Source organism: Xyrauchen texanus, chromosome 21 (assembly GCF_025860055.1).
Source record: "Xyrauchen texanus isolate HMW12.3.18 chromosome 21, RBS_HiC_50CHRs, whole genome shotgun sequence".
NCBI classification, from domain to species: domain Eukaryota; kingdom Metazoa; phylum Chordata; class Actinopteri; order Cypriniformes; family Catostomidae; genus Xyrauchen; species Xyrauchen texanus.
In genome coordinates this window covers 14660436-14685634 of record NC_068296.1, presented here as the reverse complement: position 1 = coordinate 14685634, position 25199 = coordinate 14660436, and the positions used below count along the sequence as shown (strand labels likewise).

General features: G+C 37.2%; 1 protein-coding gene across 1 annotated transcript; it reads right to left on the bottom strand.

Moving 5' to 3' along the window:
• Positions 1–993: 993 nt before the first annotated feature.
• Positions 994–22116, bottom strand: gmps (guanine monophosphate synthase). Its single transcript, XM_052152034.1, has 16 exons — positions 21983–22116; positions 19011–19189; positions 18024–18138; positions 17731–17828; positions 17505–17608; positions 15602–15795; positions 14791–14956; positions 14013–14164; positions 13499–13672; positions 12368–12473; positions 11804–11919; positions 11514–11639; positions 6678–6793; positions 5525–5655; positions 4790–4962; positions 994–2816 (listed from the first exon to the last, which is right to left on the bottom strand). The coding sequence occupies exons 1-16, from the start codon at positions 22007–22009 to the stop codon at positions 2715–2717; spliced, it is 2079 nt and encodes a 692-aa protein (XP_052007994.1). The 5' UTR covers positions 22010–22116; the 3' UTR covers positions 994–2714.
• Positions 22117–25199: the final 3083 nt, after the last annotated feature.

Here is a 25199-nt window from a genome sequence, read left to right as displayed (position 1 = left end):
ATTAGGCTGGTGGTTTTAATGTTATGGCTGATTGGCATATATATATATATATATATATATAGGCCTATATATTGATTTGGGGTATCAGGACATTTTATTGACTGGTTTCGTGAGAAGCATCACCCATTAAAGCTCAGGTTACAGACTGGGATAGTAACTGTAAAGACAAGTAAATGTGTTATGGGTGAACAGTAGCAACAGCACCACCATGTGGGTTGATATGTTACAGGTGTGCATCAGCTTGTTCAGTGACTGTACCAGTGCTTGAACCTCCCCTGCCAGTTAGCTCCCTAATACTGTATCTTTAGCTTCCTTTGGGACGATGCTGTTTGTGGATGTGCTTGTCACTACATGTCCTTCCATCAGCACAGAGTAACACACCTGAACCCCTTTCCCAGGTGGAAATAAGAACCCCACACAAGCTCACTTGACTTCACAAACAAGTGCCTGTCACTATAAAAAATAACTGCTCAGATGGACAGATGAACAATAGCTATACTTTTTTTAACAGTTACATTAAACTAACTAAAATTATATTATATATATATTTTTTTTAAATTAAATGTAATAAGAACAACTTCCCAATACTGTCATTAGTAGCACAAGAAATTACAAAAAATAAAACACCTACAGGTGAAGATCATTCATTTGTCCCGACTTGTTCCACTAATCTGTGCATTTGTACACATTTACAAACATTAAGTTGTAGTATGCCCTGAAATGCAGAGGAAACATGGAAAAATTCCACAAATCCCACATGAAAGTAACAGCGAATGGGAATATCAGGGCACATGTGACAGATTCCTTTCAGGGATGCCAGAAAACAGGCCCACTTGAAAAATAATAAATAAGCCATGAAAAATACAGCATTTTCAGAGAATCTATCAGAACATTGTCTAGAAGGAAACAGTTGTAACAAGCATTATCTGGCTTCATATATTTAATTAAATAAACCAAACAAAATTCAATCTATATAATCTTTAATGAGAAAGAAATCTGAACATGGGAGTCCTTTATTAAAGCTCAGTTTGCATTATACAAATATTGGTTTCAAACTGCATGCGTTGGCTTGGTCTGAGGCACAATACTAAAACAGCCTTTTTACACAAAAATGGGGGCAGAAAAATCAACAGATTTGCATAAATGAAACTGAATATCATTTAATATTGCAGTTTATTTGTATTTTAATAGACAAGTAAAATATACATATGATAAAGGTGACACTGAGAAAAAATACATTAAGAACAAGGTTTGCAATTAAGACAAAGAGGTTGTTCATCTTGCATTTCATTTTTTGCCATTGTGACAACAGAGGGTTTAAAGACAATAAATACCAAGCATGTTATTTATATCACAACAATTCTCTACATCATAAATTAGACAGAGGGCTGGACATAGATCTCCATTAGTGCCCAAATGATCCCCTTTCTCTATGTATTGTATATAAGAACACGCTTCAATTAAAGGAGTGGAATATTAACGAGGCCAAACCCACAGGACTCCTACATTGACACAAACTCATGGTCCAAATTCTGTTAAGCTCAAACTGACTCAAAGGGAAAAGACCTATATGGGTGTTGCCCCACAGGTAAAGAGTCCCATCAATCTCCTATTCCTTATTCCTCTGTAATAATCTCTTTTCTTTTGCCTTTGGAAACACTATTGCTCTACCTAGCACAAGAAAATACCAAGGCCTTTATTGGTGAAAATAAGAACACTGCTGATCTCACTCGTATACAAGACCAGCCCAGGCAAACTCATAATATTGGTGTAAAATGCAGACATAAGTAATTTTTTTTTCTTCTTTTTCTGACATGTCACTATTCAAACGTCAATAATCCTTTTCTTGAAAAATTAAAAACAATGCAGCATAAAATAAAGTTTCACATCCCTGAAAAACAAAATAACCAAAAATATAAAGATAAAACAGGCACAAGTTCCAGGAGGCCTCCTACGTTTGGAGTCTCCTTCACAGCAAAAACCTCTGTGTTATAACAGTGCCTTCCACAGCGTTAGCGGCAATCCAAAAACAAAGCCCTCTGATCTTACTGTCTGAACTTATCTGTACTTGGCAAATAAAGTTGAAAACATTGATTGGTCACGTTTCAATGGGTGTGTGCGCTACTACTGCTATTCTTCCCCTGCCACTTCTGTAGAAGAGATCAGGTAAGAAATCAAAACCAAAAATCAACACTGCACGATCCGGTTTAGTAAAAGCAAGCTAAAAGAAGGCAAAAAGCAACAAGACATTGAACTTCATCCTTAATGCAGAATCAAATTCGATAAAAAAGTTGCGTGTGTGTCATGCTGCGCTTGGACAGTTAACTGCCCTAATATGACCTTAGACCTTCGGTGGCTACAATATAGATTATGGAGTGACCCGTCACAATGCATTAAACACAGAGAGCTGAAAAAAAAAAAATCAATGTGTCATCAATGAGGATAAGAACAATAATAATAGTAATACTAATATTACAACCAACCCTAGAAAATGAGGCGGAACTGAAGTAGTGGAGAAAAATTTGTGGCAATCACAGTACAGCCTGCCATTGTAGGGAATGTTCCGGTCTTAGTGGGACAATGACAGGGCAGCGTGCCTAAAGGGGGGGGTCGCAGGAGCGGATAAAATGGGGTTGGAGGGGAATGTAGCAGTACTGGGTAAGGGGGAGGTAGAAGAGGTGGCGACAAGAAGTCAGAAGGTTGAATAGTCCTCTCTACTCCCACTCAGTGGTTCCTGGTGGTTTGGATGTCAGGTCATACATCACCCTTGAGATGCCTGGGATTTTCTTGATTTCGTTGACCATTTTTAGAACCACCTGTGGCCAGAGAGAACGAGTTAGTGGATGGAAATTAATAATGGAAATGAGGAGCATTATATATATAGATTGTTGACATATGGGAAAATTGTATTATTATTGATACCAATATTGGAATTACAGCAGATAATTTCATGATCCTTGGGGTGTTGATCCATTGCACACTGGGACACTATTACTCAATTACCTGTGACACAATTACGAGACTGCCCAGTAAAGCTTAGCTGGTATTAAACAACAGTGCTGTATTTAAACTCCATCAAACATTTTCGTTGTAGATATTTAAGTGCACCTATTATGGTTTTTAAACGTGCGTAATTTTGTTTTAAAGGTCTTATACAATGGATTTACATGCATCCAAGGACAAAAAAACACTTTAATTTGCTCAATTTAAATTGCAGCATTACCTCCCCCGTGTCAAAAACGACTCGTTCAATGATCCATTCTAAAGGATTCATTCTAAACTCTTCCTTTCAGAGAGCCTACTCTGTTTCGATTGGTCTAATGCTTAATGTAGTGTTTGAGGGCAGGTCAAAGATGTTCACGAGCATCCAATGAAGACCAGAAGAGGGTTTTTGGTTACCAAATTACTAGGTTAGTACAGGAAGTCTGGAATTACTAATGACTCATTTCAGGCGTTCAGAATCAGTTCTTTCTTTTGGAAGTCAATAACTCCATTTGTCCTGCACTTTGATTTTTGAAACTTTGCAGACTTTTTTTACATTCACAAACACACTAAATGAAAGGTAATATTTGAAAAACCATAATAGGTGCTCTTTAAAATGAACAGTGATATTAAGAATTGTTAAGAAATATAAAGAGAGTGTATTTTTAATCTTACAACTAATATTTAAGAGATTGTTTCCCTTTCAAGCACATTATGCATGAAAGAATTGCAAACAAACTATTTTTAAAGAGAAAATAAGGCTTTGACCTCATCGTTTCAGACTTGCGGTCATCATTTAACCAACTGAGAGAGTTCAGAAGACAATACCATGGTAAAGCCCCATGTATACTTCAATTTTGATGTATTTTACAGTCGAATGCGAGCCTGTCGAAGTATACTCTATATAACAGTGTTCGCAAACACAGGCCATTGGTGCATGCATGCTACAACTTGTATGAGACCCTTGACTTTTTCTCTACAGGAGTTTAGACCCATAAAGATGTCTTTATTGTCCTTCAGACATGAGTTATACAAATACAGGTATCTCCTGACCTCCTCACACAAGCACTCTTGATCTCTTCATCTCCTGTTGCTTAGTGGCGATTACATCTTCTAGCACTTCTTTGTGACGGCTTAGCTGTGAGTGTTGGCAACATTTGGACCCACTAATTAGTGCAAATAATTCCAATTGCATGCGCATTCTGCATGTTCAAAAATGCACAGTTCGAAAAATCGGGTTGCACACCGTTCAGTGCTCAAGAACAGTGACAAGATTTACGTCAAGTGTGAGCATCCTGCCGAAGTATACTTTGGGCTTAAGGGAGAGAAATGACCAATGAGTATAGTAAGTAATGAGGTTTCCAATTTTTTTTTACAGTATTTTGTGTGAATATTTAGGGAGCAAACATTTCAATGCACTGGAATTAATTTGTTAATGGGTCAGCCCTAGAAATTGGTGACTCCCTGGCCAGTGCCCTGACTACTGAACTAGAGAGATGGTGGAGCCACACACAGTGTTTTTAGCAAAGTCCTGTTGCTCTGAGGATTATTTCAAGATTTACGCACAATTATGTGTTTGTGCTAATTTTAATCAGGATCACCCGCTGCAAGTTACAAAATCACTTTTTTTGATAGCATTTTTATGTTTGGTGCCCCATCTGTGTTCAAACAGGACATGTTCTCATTTTGGTCTAAGTACACATCCATCAGATTAACACCTTTTGCCATTAAACGATCGTCTATACACAAGTCCTCATATCCACGTAAAAAGTTTAAATTATTTATGGATGGAGGATCTGTCTCTCACCTCTTCAGGGATTTGGATGTCTGGAGTTGCAGCAATACCGGTCATGAAGTCACTGGTGATGAAGGTTCTGATGATGACAGATCGTCTGCAGGATGGCTGCTTCTGCAGCGGGTCACGATCAAAGTGCATTGGGGTGAGGATGATTGGCATCTGACTGATCTTACTCGAGTAGCCTGAGGAAAAGGCAGAACTTGTCACATGCTGATCAGGCCCAAGCAAATCTAATTGAATTCAGTAAATAAATAACTACGCTCAAAGTCCTTTAAAGATGATTTGGTCAACTATTTAGGATTATTCACACAGTGAACAAACATTTGCAGTGTACAAGACTTTAAAAATCAAACAAGGCATTTATAAGAGGAATTTATTGAAAGTCAATAATGTTTGTAGATTTTATTTAGCAAAAAAGCCTTGATCAGCAGTTAGCTTAGATTTTCATTTTGCTCTTGGTATGAATAGTCCTTTATTCAGTTGTTGTGAACTCCAGATAATCAAGATGTCATTATGTATACATGTTCTACATTCTCTTTACAAAAAGCTATACATAACATTAATAAAGCTAAAACTGTGAGGAACATCACAAGTCCAAGTCTTACAATAGTAAAAGAATTGTCAAGCCAACCAAATTTTACTTGGCTCTTTCAGTAGCCATAGCTGTGGTAGGAATGTTTACATGCATAAACGCTATGACAATAAGGAAGCAGACAGAGCAAGTGTCTGTCTACCAACTCTTACCAGACTCCCTCAAAATGGTGTGTGCTACAAAGTCTGCCTGTCTTAGTGTGCTCAGTACACCAGTGGTCAGGAAGGTGGGTGTGATGTCAGTAGGCGGCTCCTTCACATATGACCCAAAGACGTAAACAACTCTGCAAAGGAGCAGATTAATGGGGGACACAAAAACAAACATTTCAATATTTATTTTTCTATTTCATATAGAGAATGTAATAACACATTAAATTAAATAGTTTTTTTTTTTTTTACATTAAACACAAAAGGAGATAAAAGGAAAGGCAGAATATCTGAGCTTCAGTTTAACATACAAGTGGGTGGTGATTTATACTGCCCAGCTCCAAAATAGCACTATAAATGTATTATAAAAGTTGACTTCCAAGTCTTTGAGCCATAGGTTAACTTTGTGTGGGGAACAGACTAAAATTTCAAGGAATATTTCACCCAAAAATGATAATTCTCATCACTCACCCTTATGTAGTCTCAAACTCTTACTACTTACACGGAACAAAAAAAAAATATTTTAAAAGGAGATATTATGTCTGTTTATCCATAAAATGCAAGTGAATGGTGATCAAATGGTCCAGCTCCAAAAAGCATAAAGATAATCCATAAAACTCCATGGCTTTAATAAATGTCTTCTGAACTGATACAATCTATTTTTTGGTGAGTACAGACCAGAATGTAACAAGTTTTTACTGTACATCATGTCATTGTGGTCTCTAGGCACAATAATGACTTCAAGCTCAATTAAGGGTTCTATGCACAGAACCCTTCATGGCACTAGGATGTGTAATCAAGCTTGAAATCATGATCGCCAAGGATACTGCTGATGTCAAGATTTAAAGTTAAAAGGAGTTACATTTTGGTCTGTTCTCACCCAAAAATGCTTGTACCGCTTCAGAAGATATGGTTTACACCACTGCTGCCTCCATGTGCTTTTTTGGAGCTTGAAAAGGCTATCAACATTCACTTGCCTTGACATCATATCTCCATTAAAATATCTTTGTTGGTGTTCTGCTGAAGAAAAAAATCATTCAAGTTTGAGCCGGAATAAGGGCGAGTAAGTGATGAGAGAATTATCATTTATTGATTGAAACAAAGTTGGCATGGTTGTTGGGAAGGGGGCTGGTGGAAAGTGATGATCTAATGATATTACCTGTTGATGGAGTGGCAGATTCGAGGAATGAGTCTGGCCAGGAACATCAATGAATCCCAGTGAGGAGCCTCTTTACTGCTCACACCACAAACATAACTGTATGACCGAGAGTCACCCTGTACAAACGGGATCATATGGAATCAGTGTTAGATCATGTTCTGCCCTCCAACACTCTCCTGCAGATCCATCTTGGGAAAGCTAAAAATATTCATTCTAATTACATCTCTATAAAGTGTAAAGTCTATTAGGTTTGTAGTGAACCTGTACACAAGGGCTGCGTATCACAGACTACTAGTTTAATTCACTTTTATACAATAGTTTGCTCACATCCTCCAATCTGGTTGGACAAACCGCATTCCAAGCATGCTAATATTTAGTATAAATACACTGGGATGCATCACTGTTTGTATCAATCTGCTTGTCTGTGTTCACAGCTTTCCAAACAGGCTGTCAGTCTGTGCATTGCTCTGCAACATGCACCAATTGCTCCAGCTTTGGCTTCATCTGGCAGAATTTTCACAAGCGGAGGAAAAAACAAATAAACTGCCCATATTGTGTCCAAGACATAAGTTACTTGATATTAACTAAAAATGGCAGCTTCACAGCCTCTGCGTACACTGTGACCTGCTTCTTCATGACTTGCTGTTGGAGATATTAATGCACACATAAAAATAAGGATCTAAAGTTTAAATGCAATATAGTGAGAAAAATAACCACTAATATATAAAACACACACACACACACACACACACACACACACACACACACACAGTGGGGGAAATAAGTATTGATCGCATATTTTTTTTCAGTAAATATATTTTTAATGAGGCTCTTATTAAAATTTCACCAGACATCAGTATTAACTCAAGAAATCCGCAAATTTAAAGAATTCACAACATTAAAGTCCATAAAGTTATGTGTAATAAAGTGGAATGACACAGGAAAAAAGTTTTGAAGATGCAAAGAAAAAGCTGTTATACACGGCAAGGAACCAGTTGAAATCAGTAAGTAGTTAGGAAGTAATTATACCTCCTAACTGTGCAAATTAATATCAGCTGGATTAGTAAATTGATGGTCTATAAAAAAGGCTTTTCTTTACCAAGGTGTCACAAGAAACATCTCATGATGGGTAAAAGCAAAGAGCTCACCAAAGACCTTCGCAACCTTATTGTTGGGAAAAATATTGATGAATCCGTTACAAAAAAATATTTCAAAACTTCTGAATCTTCAAGCAAGCACCATTGGGGCCATAATCCGCAAGTGGAAGCAACATCACTCCGTCATCAACAGGCCATGCACAGGAGCTCCTCACAAGATTTCTGACCAGAGAGTCAGTAGAATAGTCAGAAGAGTAGCCCAAGAGCCACTTGGAAAGAGATCCATAAACACTGAGGCAGCAGGTACCATCGACACAGAGAAAACAAAAGGCAATGCACTCCACCAAGATGGTCTCCATACACGCTCACCCCACAAGTCTCCATTACTAAAGAAAAGGCATGCCAAAGCTAGAATAAAGTTTGCTACAACTCATTTGGACAAGCCTATTCAATTCTGAGAGAGTGTAGTCTGGTCAGACGAGAGCAAAATTGAACTTTTTGGCTGTCATTCTACACACTATGTTTGGAGAAGAAATGGCACTGCACATCACCCTAAAAACACTATACCAGCAGTGAGGTTTTGAGGTGGAAGCATCATGGTGTGGGCCTGTTTTTCATCGCATGGTACTGGCAGACGTCATATAATTGAAGGAATGATGAATGGAGCTCTTTACCAGGAGATTCTGAGAAGAATTTGCTGTCATCCACTAGGATGATGAAGATGAGATGTGGGCGGACCTTCCAGCAGGACAACGATCCAAAGCATACAGCAAAGGAAACTCTCAATTGGTTTCAGAGATAAAAAACAATCAAGCGTTAGAATGGCCCAGTCAATCACCTGATTTGAATCCAATTGAACAGATGTGGAAAGAGCTAAAGATCAAGGTTCACAAGAGGGCCCCCGTAATCTTCAAGATTTAAAGACAATATAATTAGAAGAATGGGCCAAAATCACACCGGAATACTGCGGCCGATTAATTTCCTCATACTGGAAGTGTCTTGAAGCTGTCATTACAAATAAAGGATTCAAAGTATTAAATAAATTTCAGTTCGCATGTTCAATACTTTTTTTCCTGTGTCATTCCTCTTTATTAAACATAACCTAATTTATGGACTTTAATTTTTTTGTGTGTGAATTTCTTGAGTTAATACCAAAGTCTATTGAAAATGTCATGTGAAAAGCCTAATTGGAAATATACTTAATGATGCATTCAATACTTATTTCTCCCACTGTGCATACACACACAGTTGAAGTCAGAACTCGATCCACAAAAACACTTAAGTTTAACGTGTACATATTTAAATAAATTATGACTAACCAATTTCTTGCAAGTTCTTCAAGATAAAGTACAAAGTTTAATGCTTGTTTTAATATAGCATGTACTATTATTCATCACAAAATCACAGAAACCTGTGTGATTAATTAAAATGGTTTAATCCATTTAAAACCCTAATAAATATGACTGTATCAACACTACTGTACACCATTCTTTTGGAGAGCACACCAACTGTTAAATTATTAAAGGTTAAACACTACAAATTTTAAATGCAAGGATAAATGCATTATGTAAAACGTATTGCCCCACTGCAGGTCAGCATGTCCCAGCTTAAGAGTCTGGAGACAATGTTAATTTTAGCACAACATGGTATAGCAATAGGCCTTCTGTAAGAGGAACACCCAGCCATGCAAAACCCAGCAATGCGGTGAGACAGTGACTGACTCTGTCTGGACGCGTTCTGTCTAATGGCTTCATCTCACAAAAGTAAACCAGCCTAATCTGGCTGATCATAAATCTGTCTGTAAATACAAACATCATGAGACTCACACACAGCAGCAATAGCAACAAGATATAGAATCTATTAGTCTGTACGCTGTATATACTTTGGCACTATAGCTCCTTAACATTTTCAAAAAAACATTGTCTTACTCAACAACTCCAAATTGTGTGTGTCAGCGAGTGAGAGAGAGAGAGAGAGAGAGAGAGAGAGAGAGAGAGAGAGATATTGTGTGCCAAAGGCTAACCACAAAAAACACAGGTCAAAGAATAAATGGAGCTTAGCAGCCAGACAAGTATTCTGTTTTCCAGACAGAGTTCATCATCTTGGAAACAGTATAAATTTAACATAGAACAGATGAGCCCTGAGCAGTCACACTAACCTTACAATTAAAATGGAAAATGAGGACAAATGGGAGCCGAAGACAGAACTGATAACTGTTTGCTTCACTAAGAACCTTAAATTTAAGGAGCTTTACTTGCTTATTGATGAGGTAGGTCAACAAACACAGCACTTCATAGACCTAGTCAGAGACACGGGTTCAGTCATAACCCTTTTCCACCAAAATGGCAATGTTATATTGCTGAGCATTTGGGACCTATGCTGAACCAGTTTTCACTACTGAATGGCTTTTTCTGCAGTGGAAACGCACAGAACAGTTCAAGAATTCGCACCGGCCCAAGAACCCACACATATCGGTGGAAAAGGGCTGTCAGAGACTTATGAATTGCAAAAAATTCAGCACCAGTAGTTGCACCAAATGGAATTGCAAAACTAATATTTCCAAACAGATTACCCAAAGGCACCTATATACTTATAGCCAAAACGGATCCATTTTTTAGTTCAATTCGGTGGTTCGAAACTGCTCACTTGTGCAAACTCTTTAGAAAAACTTTGTAGCTGCTATTAAACACCTTCATATTGACATTGGTCCATGTCAACAGTAGGTCTGACCTGGAGTTCCACCTACTTTGTGGCTAACAGCTAATTGTGTTTCCATTCTTCAGTCAGTAATGATCAGTCAACATGAACACTCTGGCGTAATTAAAAGAGCAAAGTTACCTACATCTGTATGATTGTTCGCATAGAGACATTTTCCAAGACCATGTCATGTGATTTTTTTTTAATTTGTATTAGTCTACAGACTAATTTGGCCAATTCTACTAAAATTCTCTCAAGTGCCCATTCACCCTGTTGTTTGTTATGCTGCTTCATTCATGTGGCTTCTGCCTAAAGTTAGATATGCAAAAGTCCCTTTCAAGGCAAGTCAGTCAAATAGGCGGCCATCTTTAGAACGCTCATAGGCAGATCTTATCTATGAATACAAGCAGCATAGAAGTACAGCTCCTATCTACTTAAATGGGGAAAGCACGAAATGTCCAAGATCTTGGTCAATATTATGATGAACACATTTCAAATCAGCGGTTAAATCTGACAATGGTAACATAAATTGTACTTCTTTGGCTCAGACCATACTAGAAAATGCTATTTTTCAGGCTGGTCCAGCTAATGCACGTGCGTTCTTGAGTCTATTGTTAGGTTATGTCTGTATCTAAAAGGTGATTGGCTCTACAACCTGTAAATCTTTTCTACATCTGCCATACAGGGCATTCCAATTTCTCCCATTCATTGTCCTTCTTGGACTAAACAGTCTTTGGATATGCCTATAAATTAATACAAAATATTTTCTCTATGCTTATTTATGCCTGTATCAGTGTCATAATGAAATACAATAACAGATGTTTAACAGTGCATATTATGGCTGCGTATAGTGCATTACATGAATGCAGAATGTAAACATGACAATTTACACATTATCTCATTTGAATTCTACTCAAAGAACGTGACATGTAGTCAGTGATAACATGTAGGTGTGTGAGTCCTCATAAAAAATTATATGCCTGATAATAGCTACACCATGAGCAAATGTTACATGAAAGCAAGGGCAGAAAATGAAGCTCACCTGGACACCAACAGTTTTGATTGGCAGCAGAAAGGCATTTAGTGAATGAAGGCTGGTGATCTGCATCAGTTTATCTTCCTCCTCATCTGATATGCAGGACTTCACTCTCTGAAGAAGGGTATGTGGCTGAACGAAAAAACATCTGAGATTTTATAAATGGCATGATATAATCCACAGGGTACTGTGAGCTTCAAGTATCTACTTTTAACTATCAATGAACATACTGACGTACATTTTGGATAAAGGTCAGTGCCAATAATTCAGCAAACAAGACAGCACAATTTAAACACCTTTTTGACACTGGCAGAGAAGTCTGTGATGATTTTCAGGATATTACTTGTTTCAGCAGAGTCTTTACTGTTATAAGGCTCATCAGCACAGATCACTCTAATGGCCAGGCCTGGACCTGCAACACGCATTACAAACAAAATGACAGATAAGTGTGATGGTCTACACAATCCCATGAATGACTTGTATCTTACATCAGACTTTCTGCTGTGGAACACAAAAGGTGATGTTATACAGAATTACTAATGCCCAAGTTAACATTCGCTTTCATTGTATGGAAAAAAAAGATGCAATGAAAGCAAATGGTGACTGAAGCTGTAACTTTGCTTAACGTCTCCAACTGTGTTCCACAGAAGAACTTGAGTCATATGGGTTTGGAATGACAAGGTTAGTATATGATGAAAGAATTTTCATTTTTGGTTGAACGGTCTCTTAAATCAAAAGGCTAACAGGACCCAAAATGCACTACCCAAAAATTTATGTAATTACTTTTTACTGATAACTATTTGAATCACTATTCTTTAATTAGAAAGAAAAAAGGTTTTTGAACTCTTTAATGGTCTCACCAGGAAAGGGGTGTCGAGAGATGATCTCTTCAGGAAGCCCTAGCTCTCGACCTAGAGCTCTCACTTCATCTTTATGGAAATCTTTCAGCGGTTCAATTACTTTTCCCTGAAGGGCACAATGGTCACAAGAAACAGCAAATAACAGTTAGTATGAAGAAATCATTTAGTTTCTAGTTTCTCTAATGTTAAGAGGGAGAGACTCCCTACTGCGCTCCTCTATTCTGTTACACCGCAGGGGGTTCTGAATACACTTCAGCCAAATGCCTTTTAAAAACACTTTCCCTGCTTGAGTTCACCAATATTGACAAAAGGAACGCATTACAACTATTCCTTCGTTTATGTGCTTCAATGCTAAAATTAGACATTTTAATCCAAGCATACATACACCTTTTAAAATAAAAATACAGAAAGCAATTTCCAGTTACTTTGATAAAAAAAAGGGAACAGGGATATTTATATATACACACTCATTGAGCACTTTATTAGGTACATTAAGTACCTGATGTGGTCTTCTGCTGTTGTAGCCCAACTACCTCAAGGTTCAATGTGTTGTGCATTCAGAGATGTTATTCTGCTCACTACAACAGTACAGAGTGGTTATCTCAGTTACCGTAGCTTTTATGTTAGCTCGAACCAGTCTGGCTATTCTCTGTTGCCCTCTCATCATCATCCGCAGAACTGCCACTCACTGGATGTTTTTAGCACCATTCAGAATTAACTCTAGTTGTCCGTGAAAATCGCAGGAGATCAACAGCTACAGAAACACTCAAACCAGCCTATCCGGCACTAACAATTATACAACGGTCGAAATCATTGCAATCACATTTTTCCCCCATTCTGATGGTTGATGTGAGCATTAAGTAGGTAGGTGTACAGGTTTTCCTAATAAAGTGCTCAGAGTGTACAGTATATTTCTATTTATATTCTTTTAAAAGTCAAAAGTTTGGATATATATAACAACTATTCTTTATAACTACTATTTTCCACATTTTATAATTAAAGACATTTGAAAACTTTGACATGACCATAAAGTGTATATTTTGGGAATAGGATTTGCAGAAAGGGCTCAAACCAGCATCATCCATCTGAGCACCATGACTCCACAAGAACTTGGCCGAAATTAATCTTTACCTCATCTCGGAGTTTGCGGATAAGCTCGGTGTCGTTGTGGTGTGTTTTGATAACTTCTGCCTTCCCGCTAGCAAGGTGAGAGGCGCTCTCAATAAGGTCTGGTCTGAGCGTGCCTTGTGCCAGGAACACATCCTCTGGCTTCAGATTCATCTCTCCAATCACCTCATTGGCCACCTGAGAGAGACAGCACATTAGAGCCCCGCCATTCTGTTGCATAATTCTCCATATTACATAGTCCATCGTCTGCTACACATCCTCTTAGATCACTTTGCAACTTTGAGACTTTAATGCACTATAATTGGTTTATTCTCCAGGCAAAGTCTTGTTTGATGTGTATACACAAGATTTTAAGGCGAATCAATATTAAAGTCAGCTCCCTACTCTAACATCATTACTGGACCATCTGATAATAATGACGACATCAATTCAGTTAATGCTACAGGCGGATGTTAATGGTTCCAGTACTTGAGGCAGAGAATTGGAACAGAGTTATTTGCAAAGCAAAGCTACACACTTTTACAAACGTATCCCCAATGATCTTTCTCTTCTCCTCTGGATTTGTGGTCATGTTGAGCGTCTTGCTGATGCGTTTCCTGGGTGTGCGGTCCTCCTCTGATATTGGCAGGGTCGTTGTGCCATTGTAGAAGGTGTGTGCTGCATTTACCACTGTGAAGTAGAAAGAGAGAGAAACATATTTAAGTCACATTGATGACTATTTCACTTCATATTGACACAAAACAGATTTAGATTATATTCAGATCAAAATTGAGAGATTAAGAAAACCACGGGTAAAACACTGAAAGACAATAAGTAATTGTTGTTTCTGTCCAAATCCACTGATGAACCTATTTATAATACATTTAAATGCAATTTGTGAAGACATTGACTTGACTACACCTCTTATAAGATTAACATTTTCAATTTCTAAATTAAAATTAATGAAAATTTGTGTCAGTCATTTTGTGTGCCCAGATCATAACGAATAAGTCTCATTAAAAGGATGACATTTTTGAAGAAAACAAAACAAACATTATAAAAGTCTATCCCAAATTATAAAATTGTTATTTAAAATAGGCAATGAAACATTTTTGTTTTAAAATTCACCAAAGCAATTTGTGGTGTAACCAAAACGCATCAAGTCAATTTGTTGTCATGTGACAAGAAAATTATAAAACAGGAAATGTAAAACAAAATATGTTTTTAAATACGTATATGAAAACCAACCGTAATATGAACATTTCATTTCTAAGAACTTGACACATTTTTATATTTATTGAATTTCTGTAGGTTACCTTTGAGATTGATGCCAAGTTTAGTCAATGCTTCTTCAACACTCTGACTCTCTCGCTTTCTCATAAAGCCATTATCGATGTGAACAGCAATCACTTGCTCCTGATTCAGGGCTTTATTCAGCAGGGCTGTGCATACAGTGGAATCTACACCACCACTCAATAACACCTGCACACATTCATACAAACACAGCACATAACAGAGATCCAGGTTTAGTAAGGACTCATATCAGATTGTAACTGCAAACAAGATACACAAACCCAAATACACAGGAAATGCTTGGGAATAGCTTTTTTTTAATACATAAAAATTTTCTAGAAAAAAAAAAGAAAGAGAACAGAGTAATTCGAATTTTCTATTTACTTACCCTTACACACACTATATCCCACCCAATAACTGCCTGGAGTGAAAATTCAACAAAGAGTATTCTGATAACATTCTGATAATGTTCCTTCAACCAAATAAAAAAAATATTTAGTAAATCAAAGTAGATCTATATATATTTGTGCCCACAACAATAGTAACATTTACACCACGCACACCCTATTAAATCAGAGTTTTCACTCTGTATTTTTTGGTCCTTTAATTAGACAATGATTGACCTTAAACTGATTAATGGAAACCAAAAGGAGATGATTGGCAGAATATTAGCCTCAGCCACCATTCAATTTGTTTGTATGGCAGAAAGATGCAATGAGAGTGACCCTGCCTAAACATCTACTTTAGTGGTTCATGAAAGGAATTCAGTAATTTAGGTTTTATATTTGGGTTAACTATCCCTTCAGTTGGCAGGTATAGGGGTACTGTACTCACCAGAACTTTGGATTTGTCCACTTTCTCTCTGATCTCCCTGATGCAGTTCAGTTCACGGTTCTGTACAGTAAAGTTACTGCTGCAGCCAGCAATCTCAAACAGGAAACTGCGGAGCATGTCCATCCCTCTTTCGGTCAGATCCACCTCTGGATGAAACTGAGTCCCGTACAATTTTTTCTGCTCATTAGCAATGCCTGAGACAGTGATGGGCACAGGAAATGTCTTAAACCACAAAACCCACAGGCTTGATGAAACATTCATCTACAGACAAATGAACATCTGGAACAGGGGCGTCAAAGAAACGATTTCAGAAGAAAACAAAAGAACATGCTCAAAAAAAAATTATTCACATCCATTTAAGCTGATGTAACATTTTCAGTGTTAAAATACTTTCTTTTATCTCAGCTTTAAGGTATAGTGCACCCAAAAATGAAAATTCTCTCATCATTCATTACCCTTTCTTTAGCAGAACACAAAAGATTTTTAGAAGAAGGTCCTTACAAATGGAAGTGCACGGGTGCCAGCACTTTGACGGTCCAAAAGTCATATTTAGGCAGCATAAAAGTAATCCACATGACTCCAGTCAATCAACGTATGTCTTCTAAAGCAAATTGCTAAGTTTGTGTAAAATAAAGATAATTAAAACGTTATTAACTTTTAAAAAGCGCATTACGCTGCTGACACGACACAACAGAATTTACAACGAAGAACGAATGTCACGTGAGAGTTTGGCCATTTGAAACCGCGTTAGAGCCCTGGATGGAAGCACCGATTTAAAGTTAAAATGTTTGAATTAATCAACTTGCTCCTTACATAAATCTATCGATTCGCTTCAGAAGACATTCATTGATCGACTGAGTCACATGGATTACTTTTATGCTGCCTAAATGTGACTTTTGGACAGTCAAAGTGCTGACACCCATGTACTTCCATTATAAGGACCTGACAGAGCTCAATCTTCTTCTAAAAATCTTCATTTGTGTTCTGCTGAAGACAGTACAACACATCTGGGATGGCATCAGGGTAAGTGAATAAAGAGAGAACTTTCATTTTTGGGTGAACTATTCCTTTAATATACAGAGAAAACTGTAAGCTATTCATAGGTTAATTCTCAAACTGTAAACAGTGTCTCTGTGGCACTATAAAAATATTTTGAGAAACCTGCTTAGACCGTGAATCAACCTATAGCGCAAGTTGGGGGTGGGGCTATCTGACTGTTTGAAAAATAAATAAATGCAGGTGAGGACCGTATTCGGAAAGCTGATTTGAAAACATTGTTTATTTTTGCTTTAACTATATTGCTTTAACTTTAACTATATTGGCACAGTGTAATCATAACATTCTAATTTTAGCTAAAGCAGGACAGGTAAACTATTTAATTTGTTGTGTAACAGTAGCACAAAGCTTGTGTCTTAAAGAGATAAACTTTAATTACATGTGACATTCAACACGTGCTTTTCAGCTGAAGCTGGATCTGTGGTTAACAATGTCCCAGGTCAACACAGTTCATTTTCCTACTTTGAAGTTTGTTCGAGTTGCTCAAGGTAATTATAACAAGATGGACAATATAGGGAAAATATTAAGGGTAGAAAATATATTTCACAGCTGTTTCCAAGTCTCAACTGCATTATTAGTATTGATATATTAATACTGATTCACAGAGTACAGAAAAAAAACATGCAATTAAAGTTCTCTTTTTACGTTGTGTTTGGCCTTTAAATGGCATATTAAAGCTAAAGTTACACTGCCAAGAGCAGCAAGTGGTTTTCTGTCAATGTTGCTTGATTAATATTCCCTAATTTCCTATTTAAAATGTATATTTAATCTAAAGGCCAAAATGAAATGGGTAAATTCCTGCACAAAGTGACATTTTGGTCCAACTTTGCCCAACAGTATGTTCTACCTGCAATAATGTTTCCAGACTGGGCGACAACTTTGAATCCATCTGCTACTTTGTCGACACTGTCACCATGTGTCAGCAGAACGGGTTCTTCCTTCTGCAATCCCCTGGAAACAAGGGTTTAAGCAAAAGGAAACTCAATTTAGAATTACACACATACATTTTAGACCTTTAGGAAGTGCATGCGCATATGCTACATGGTGAAAGGCCTTATTGAGGGGACTTCTACCTGAAAAGAGAACAGGAGTTGTCCAACACAATGTTAAAAACACCATCCTCCCTCACGCTCTTTCTGTGCACTGTGCCACCAAAAACTTTATTCATCATCTGAGAAATGCAAACACAGCTAGTTAGTGTTTTGACAGATTATGTATTAGATCAAGTATTTGTTTAAAAGAGAATTCCAATGACACTATTCTCATTTCAGAACTGATGGGTTTCATCTCATGAAAAATATATGCTAGTTGCAATAAATGTGAAATGCAAACATACTGTTGAGCTACAGAGCAAAGCATTTCTCACCTGCATTCCATAGCAGATTCCAAGAACTGGTTTTCCGATGGTAAATATGGCTGGGTCAAACCAAGGTGCATCCTCAGCATAGACAGAGTTTGGCCCTCCAGATATAATAATGGCCCTAACATCAGAGACAATAATTCAATATACAAAATACAATCCATCATGCAACAGCTAGTTCACGTCTTACAATTTGACCAACCAAGTGGTACTCCAAGAGTGCTAATATTTAGTAGACTTTAGTAGCCACTGATATTCAGTATAACAGCACTATTGCTTGTAAGATATTGCTTAAATATAGCTATATTAACCAAAATACACAACCCAAACAAGAGAGAGAGAGAGAGGCTGCGAGAGATAGGAAAAGCCTGTCTTGTATCACTGGGATGGAGAAAGCTCTTATGCAGTGGCAAGATCACGTGAGCCAGTTATCTAAACAAATGTTGGGTTTTTCTATCAGGCATATTCTCTCATTGCTCAACGCTCTAGGAAAACATAACAGCTTTGTTTCCTTTTATGTCCTCACAGGTGGGATGCACAGCACTCCACAAACTCACACTGTGTTCTATCAAGGTCAGAATATGAAAATAAACCAACCCGCCTGTTTATCATCAACTCTAACTGGTGTTTTACAAATATCTAGGACATTTTAAAAGAGCTTGAGATTTCAGAACACTTTACACAGAATTGAAAAAACAATACTTTGCCTTTTAACTTTTACAACACAATGGCATTTTCCCCAATTAAGGACAAAAATCAAAGTTTCAAATATGTAGCAACCTGATCAAAGAAATCAAGTTTAATTCTTACAAAGTTTTCTGTTTTTAAGGGAGAGGGTCTTTGATTAAAAAAAGTGTTAGTTTAGATATGAATTCCTGTTGGTTACCATTTCAAACATTTGCTAATTCAATTAGGCTTCCCTGGCACTTTTTAACATGGGAACCTTCTAATGAATGAAAAGATAAGCAAGACTTGGCTCTCTTATGGGCTCACCTGAAACCCTGTTCTCTGATGGCGAAGGCTGGTGTCTCCAAAGGCAAAATCTCTGACTGGACAAAAAGCTCTCGCACCCGCCTGTCAATCACCTTCCCATATTGTGCACCTGCATCCAGGATCGCCACGGCACCCTCATAGGAACATAAACCATCTTTAGGCTCTCCAACGATATCCAGCTATAGACAAACACAAAAAAAAAAAAAACACTATGAATAACACAAACCTCTAAGTTCTCCAAGTTGAGCAATTAAAATGGCACTAATTGAATTTGGGATGCATTTAAAGGCATGTGTGCGCATGTGACCAGAGACTGCAGATGTGCTGCTTCTGATCATTGTAGTCACATGAATCCCAGGGAAGGAGGTGGACATGTGCACATGTAGCACACATAACCATTTCTGAAAGTGAATGGGGCCAATCCATAAATGCTAAAATACTCACCGTTTCATAATTATAGCCACAAAAGTACCCGGATTGGTATCAGCTCCGATACTGAATCTTTTAGATGAATCGGTATCGGTCAGATTAGCCCGATCCAAATCTGATACGCCGTGTTAGTCATGGTCGTTACTGTCAAGCTCCAAATGACTTAATAGAACCATAAAAACACCATTGAAGTAGTTAATATGTCTTGTGCATTTTATTCAAAGCCACTTGAAGATGTGCGATAGCTCTGTGAATCACAAAAGGCTGTGTTTAATAAGTAAATATATAATATTTAGTTAGTGAATGGTGCTGCTATGTTGACAAACTCACACACAGGCTGGAGATACACTTGCAGCTATTTGAGCGCTACTCAAGAACAGCATCTCAGATGTAGATGCTCATTAGTTCGGTTCACTTATAATATGCATTTAGAATGGCACCGGAGGTGAATTTTACCAGAATTTGAATAGAAGCGAATTAAACTACTGTCAAACAAACACATACAGGACTTACTGTAGAGTTTAGAATGTCAAAATAAAATTGTGAGGGCTTAAAAAGTGCACGATTTAAACATACTACAGTTGTATTTCAAATTAAAAATCAATAATATTAATAACAATTTATTATTATTATCATCATCATAATTAGTAGTATTTGTTTACAATTTATAACAATATTTAAGTTGAATGTGTTCCAAAAAATAACTGTGTTAATGTGTCTTACAACTAAATTGACCAAAAAAGTCCAGAAGCAAGGTGAAATATTTTTGGAAAATAATGCGAATAAAAACAGTGAATAAAACACTGGTTTCTTTTCTACTAAAACTTGAAGACTGGACTTACTGTTAATTTTGCTGCTAAATTATCTAGTATACTAGTTAATAATAAAGTGTTTATTAATAAGCTATTCATTTATATTGAAATAATGTGTAGTTAGAGGTTTGTGTTTCTTTACATATTAAAGAGTACACCCAATTAGTTCCACACAATAATGTGAAGATATTCTAAACTGATTATGCAAAAAAAACAAAAACACTAGTATGGCTGATACTGAGATTTCCGATATCGGAACAGAGAAAAAAAGGTATCTGTGCATACAAGAGACAAACAACGAGTGTTAACGTGATTTTAGTGTGATAGTCACACACTAACCTTTTCTGTGTAAAGTTACATTCAATTTTACAACTTTGTTGCCATAACGCCATAAACCTTAAAACAACCATAAAAATGACGATTTAAACAACTTTACACCTCAAATTCATTGGGTTTTAATAGAATTAATTTGTAGTGCTTTTATAACATTATAACCTTCACAGTTCTGCATTTAAACCCTCCAAAAATTGGCCCCATTCTCTTTGTTCTCTTCCCACTCTAACCTCGATTTTTGCTTCAAAGAAAAAGAAGGATGAGTAAAAATAGTTTGTGGTAATCAACATTATGCCAGAAATACTGTCGACTGAGCTAAACTTGTACAGAACCCAGAATATTCCTTTAATACATAATCAATAAAATGGCCTAAACCTTCATTGACTTAGTAGTATATATCATAAAACAGGGCAACAGTGCTAAAGGGGTACAAAAAGGCTCCAGGGGGTATTGGGTAAGTGATAGTACAAAATTGGTCACATATGCAAATAATAATATATAACACATATGAGCAACATTTAAGCAAATACATATTTCAAATCACATTTCAGAATATATCAATTAGTCTGCATCATATCTATCAAACAAAACTTTGCCTACTAAAATCAAGTAGGCAAATATATATATATATATATTTTATTTATATAGTCATCAGGCTTTTACTGCGATGAATCCAATGTGGTTTGTGAGAGCATTAAACAGTAGTCACTTACTCAACTCCAGCACAACTGGTACAGCAACCAATCAACAAAATGACAAAAGATAGTTAAGCAGTGCAAACAAACAAAACCTACAAACAAACAAAATATAAAAATCACACCTACAGCTAGCAAAACCCTATATCCACTGAGAATATGCATTGGATTGCAGAATGTAAACACAAAGCTCAACTTTTCAGTTAGCCCTTGTTACATATGTACCAGAGGAAAATACTTAGTATCTGCTAACAACTTGTCGCTGTTCGTTTCAGCCAAAGCTCGGAAACCTCACTAGCAACGGAGGTTCAGCATGTCACATTGAGTGTGCGGCTAACTAGCATTAGCTTAGCCTCATGGACAGTCCTCGCGAGCCCGGCTCAGCGCTCGAGCTTGTGTTTCTCAAGATTGCCGAGCCCGCTGTGCTCGTCTCGCCCTGGGCATCTAACGCTCATAATTTATCATACACCACGGCATGAAATAAGTCAGGTGGAGTGCAATAGCACGAATAGCCAGCATGCAATTTCCAACATGGCAAATGTTTTAAAGGTACAACAAAACCACCTAAATAAATACACGCTCTAAGTTTCTCAGCACGACAGGCCGCATGTGAACTGGGACTCTCAGAGGCGAATACAGGTGATACGGACAGAACATGCTTTTAAACACATTATGGGATGTATACTTAGGCCGGTGTACTGACCTTGCTATCCCCGTTACACAGCGCCATGGATGTGAGATGTGGAGTAAACACTCCTGTCTTGCTACCGATGGTGTGATTCAGTATATCAGCGTGTTCGAGTAGCCACAGATTGCAGTCTGGTCTATGGGGCAGGGCGTCGCCCCGCCCCTAAATACCGAATAGCTCCGACAGAACGGGCAGATAAAATTTAAAACAGTGGAACGATTTAGGAGGAGGTTGTCGTTGACGTGAGAGAAACGGGTCGGTGTAAAGTTAATAAATATATATATATTATAATTATTTTTTAATAACACGATATTTGAGAATCAATTGCGGCTTAATAGCTGAAGCATAGCTCAGTGTCATTCACAGCCAGGATTGGGGAGTACGTATTTAAATACAAAATTTAAATATGTACTGTATTTAAGTTACTGTATTCCACTACAGATACAGTTTAAATCATTGATAATTAGAATACAGTTACATTCAAAAAGTATTTTGATTACTGAAGAGATTACTTTGCATTTTATTGTCATTTGTTTCATTTAATATTTAGTCCTTTCAGATGGAAAACATTTATACATATTAATGCTGCGATCCAAAGTGCATTTGAACAGCGGTGAAACACTTTATTATGATGTGTTACATTCATATGAGCAGACAGAGAACTTTGAATTATATTTGGAGCAGAAGAAATAGAAACAAACCTTGGGTAAAAACGCTGAGCTAAAATGCTATTTCTAGCCATTTTACATGCACATGTTACCAGACATGATCCTATTTTATAAAGAAAACTCACGTTGGATCATAATTAATTTTTTTGTAGTAAGACCTTTGATTTTAGGGTAAAAAATCTTATTCTTGATGATAGTTTTTGAATTGTTTTCCTGTAAAAATATCTAAAAACAAGATCAATTAGATTTATCTAGTTTTAGATACAACACTGCATAAGCTATTTAGGTTTTTCAGAGAATGTATTTTTAACAATTGTATATTGTCTTACTGTTACTGTAGTCAAAACAAGTGAAAAAAAAATCTACCAGTGCTGAAAATGTAATCCAAAGTATTTAGAATACGTTACTGACCTCGAGTAATCTAATGGAAAACATTACAAATTACATTTTATAGCATTTTTTCTGTAATCTGTAGTGGAATACATTTCAAAAGTAACCCCTCCCAACCCTGTTCACAGAACGTAAGCAGTAGGAGGCATATTATAAGATGGTTTTCAATACATTGGCAGCTCTATTAAATTGATGAAACTCACTCACAGGGGTAGAAGGAGAGAGACCAATGCCTTTTTCTTTCTCCATCAGCAGCAAGAGGCATATTAGATGTCCACTACATTGCAAGCCAAATAAAGTTCACTTGCATTGCAGAATAAGGGCTAATAAAAAGTTATGTCAAACTTATCCCATGTGTCCCCCATTTACCTTTTAATAAAATATGTATGTGGGCCCTTTAATTTTTAAAGCGGTGTAGAGAGTTATTTAGCTCACAAAAACTGAAAATTCCTGCAGGTTCGTGGAGCCAGAGAATCTTGTCCAAATTTTAGAAATTGCGGCCCGCACAATGAAAAATAATCCAGACTAGTAAAGTCTATCAATAATTATAATTGTATTTATTTTATTCAAAGTTCCATACGGAGAGAAATAAAAAAAAATATGCAGTGCTCACAGAAAGCCCCCCCCCCCCCCAGAAAATGACAACTGGTCATTATAATAAAAAGATGCAGTGTTTTCAGACCTTGAATAATAAGAAAAAAGTTAATACTCATTTTTAAAAACAATATTAATTTTATAATGAAGAAAGAGTTCAGAAATCAATATTTGGTGGAATAACCCTGATTTTCAATCACAGATTTCATGCGGCTTGACATGTTCTACCAGTCTTTCACATTGTTGTTGGTTGACTTTATGCCTCTCCTGGTGCAAAAATTCAAGCAGCTCTACTTTGTTCGATGGATGGGGACCATCCATCTTCCTTTTGATCACATTCCAGAGGTTTTCAATGGACTTCAGGTCTGGACATTGGGCTGGCCATGACAGGGTCTGGATCTGATGCTCCTCCATCCACACCTTGATTGACCTGACTGTGTGGCATGGAGCATTGTCCTGCTGGAAAAAACAATCCCCAGAGTTGGGGAACATTGTCAGAGCAGAAGGTAGCAATTTTTCTTCCAGGATAACCTTTTAAATGGATTGATTAATGCGTCCTTCACAAATACAAATCTGTCGATTCCAGCATTGCTGAGACCCCAGATCATCTCTGATCTGCCACCAAATTTCACAGTGGATGCTAGACACGAGACAAGAGTTGGCAAACCTGTAATCCAGTTAATGAAATAAGATTGGGGTGTGGATTAGAGCTACTCTGACTTATAAAAAGCACTCTGACATTTTGAGTTTGCTAATCACAAGAAGCATCTGCTGATGTGGACCATGCCTCACAAAAAAAAAAAAGAAAAGATATTTCAGAAGACCTACGATCAAGAATTGTTGATTTGCATAAAACTGGAAAGGGTTACAAAGTTACAAAAGGGTACCCCATACCAACATGAAAACATCATCCCAACGGTGAAGTAGGGTGGAGGCAGCATCATGATTTGGGGTTGCTTTGCTGCATTGGGGCCTGGATCACCTGCCATCATCAAGGGAAAAATACATTCCCAAGTTTATCAAGATATCCTAAAGGATAATATCAGGCTGGCTGTGCCCCAGCTGAAGTTCAGAAGAAGTTGAGTGATGCAGCAGGACAGTGACCCTAAACATAGGGTCAAATCCTTTACAGAATGGCTTCAACAACAGAAAATCCACCATTTGGAATGACCCAGTCAGAGCACAGACCTTAACCCAATAGAGATGCTGTGGAATGACCTCAAGAGAGCCATTCACACCAGACATCCTTAGAATATGGCTGAGCTGAAGTAGTAAGGAAGAGTGGTCCAAAATTCCTTCTGAAAGTTGTGCAGGTACAGAAATGTTTGGTAGAGGTATTGTTGCCAAAGAGGATAGACCAGCCATTAAATCACAGGGATCACTTACTTTTTCCACAGCACTGTGAGTGTTTAATGGGATGTGTTCAATAAAGACATGAAAGATTATAACTGTTTGTGTGTTGTTAGCTTAAGCACACCGTTTTTGTCTATACTTGTGACTTTGATGAAGATGAGACAAGATTTTATGACCAATTAATGCAGAAAACCAGCAAAATCCAAAGGGTGTGCATAATTTTTCTT

Bases quoted from the DNA above. Each gene is read 5' to 3' on its own strand.
- gmps (XM_052152034.1), bottom strand. From the start codon at position 22,009: ATGGCGCTGTGTAACGGGGATAGCAAG. The intron at 14,957-15,601 runs GTGAGTACAGTA...GAATGTGTGCAG, and splicing joins TGGACAAATCCAAAGTTCTG to GTGTTATTGAGTGGTGGTGT. The intron at 4,963-5,524 runs GTAAGAGTTGGT...CCTTTTCCTCAG, and splicing joins CACCATTTTGAGGGAGTCTG to GCTACTCGAGTAAGATCAGT.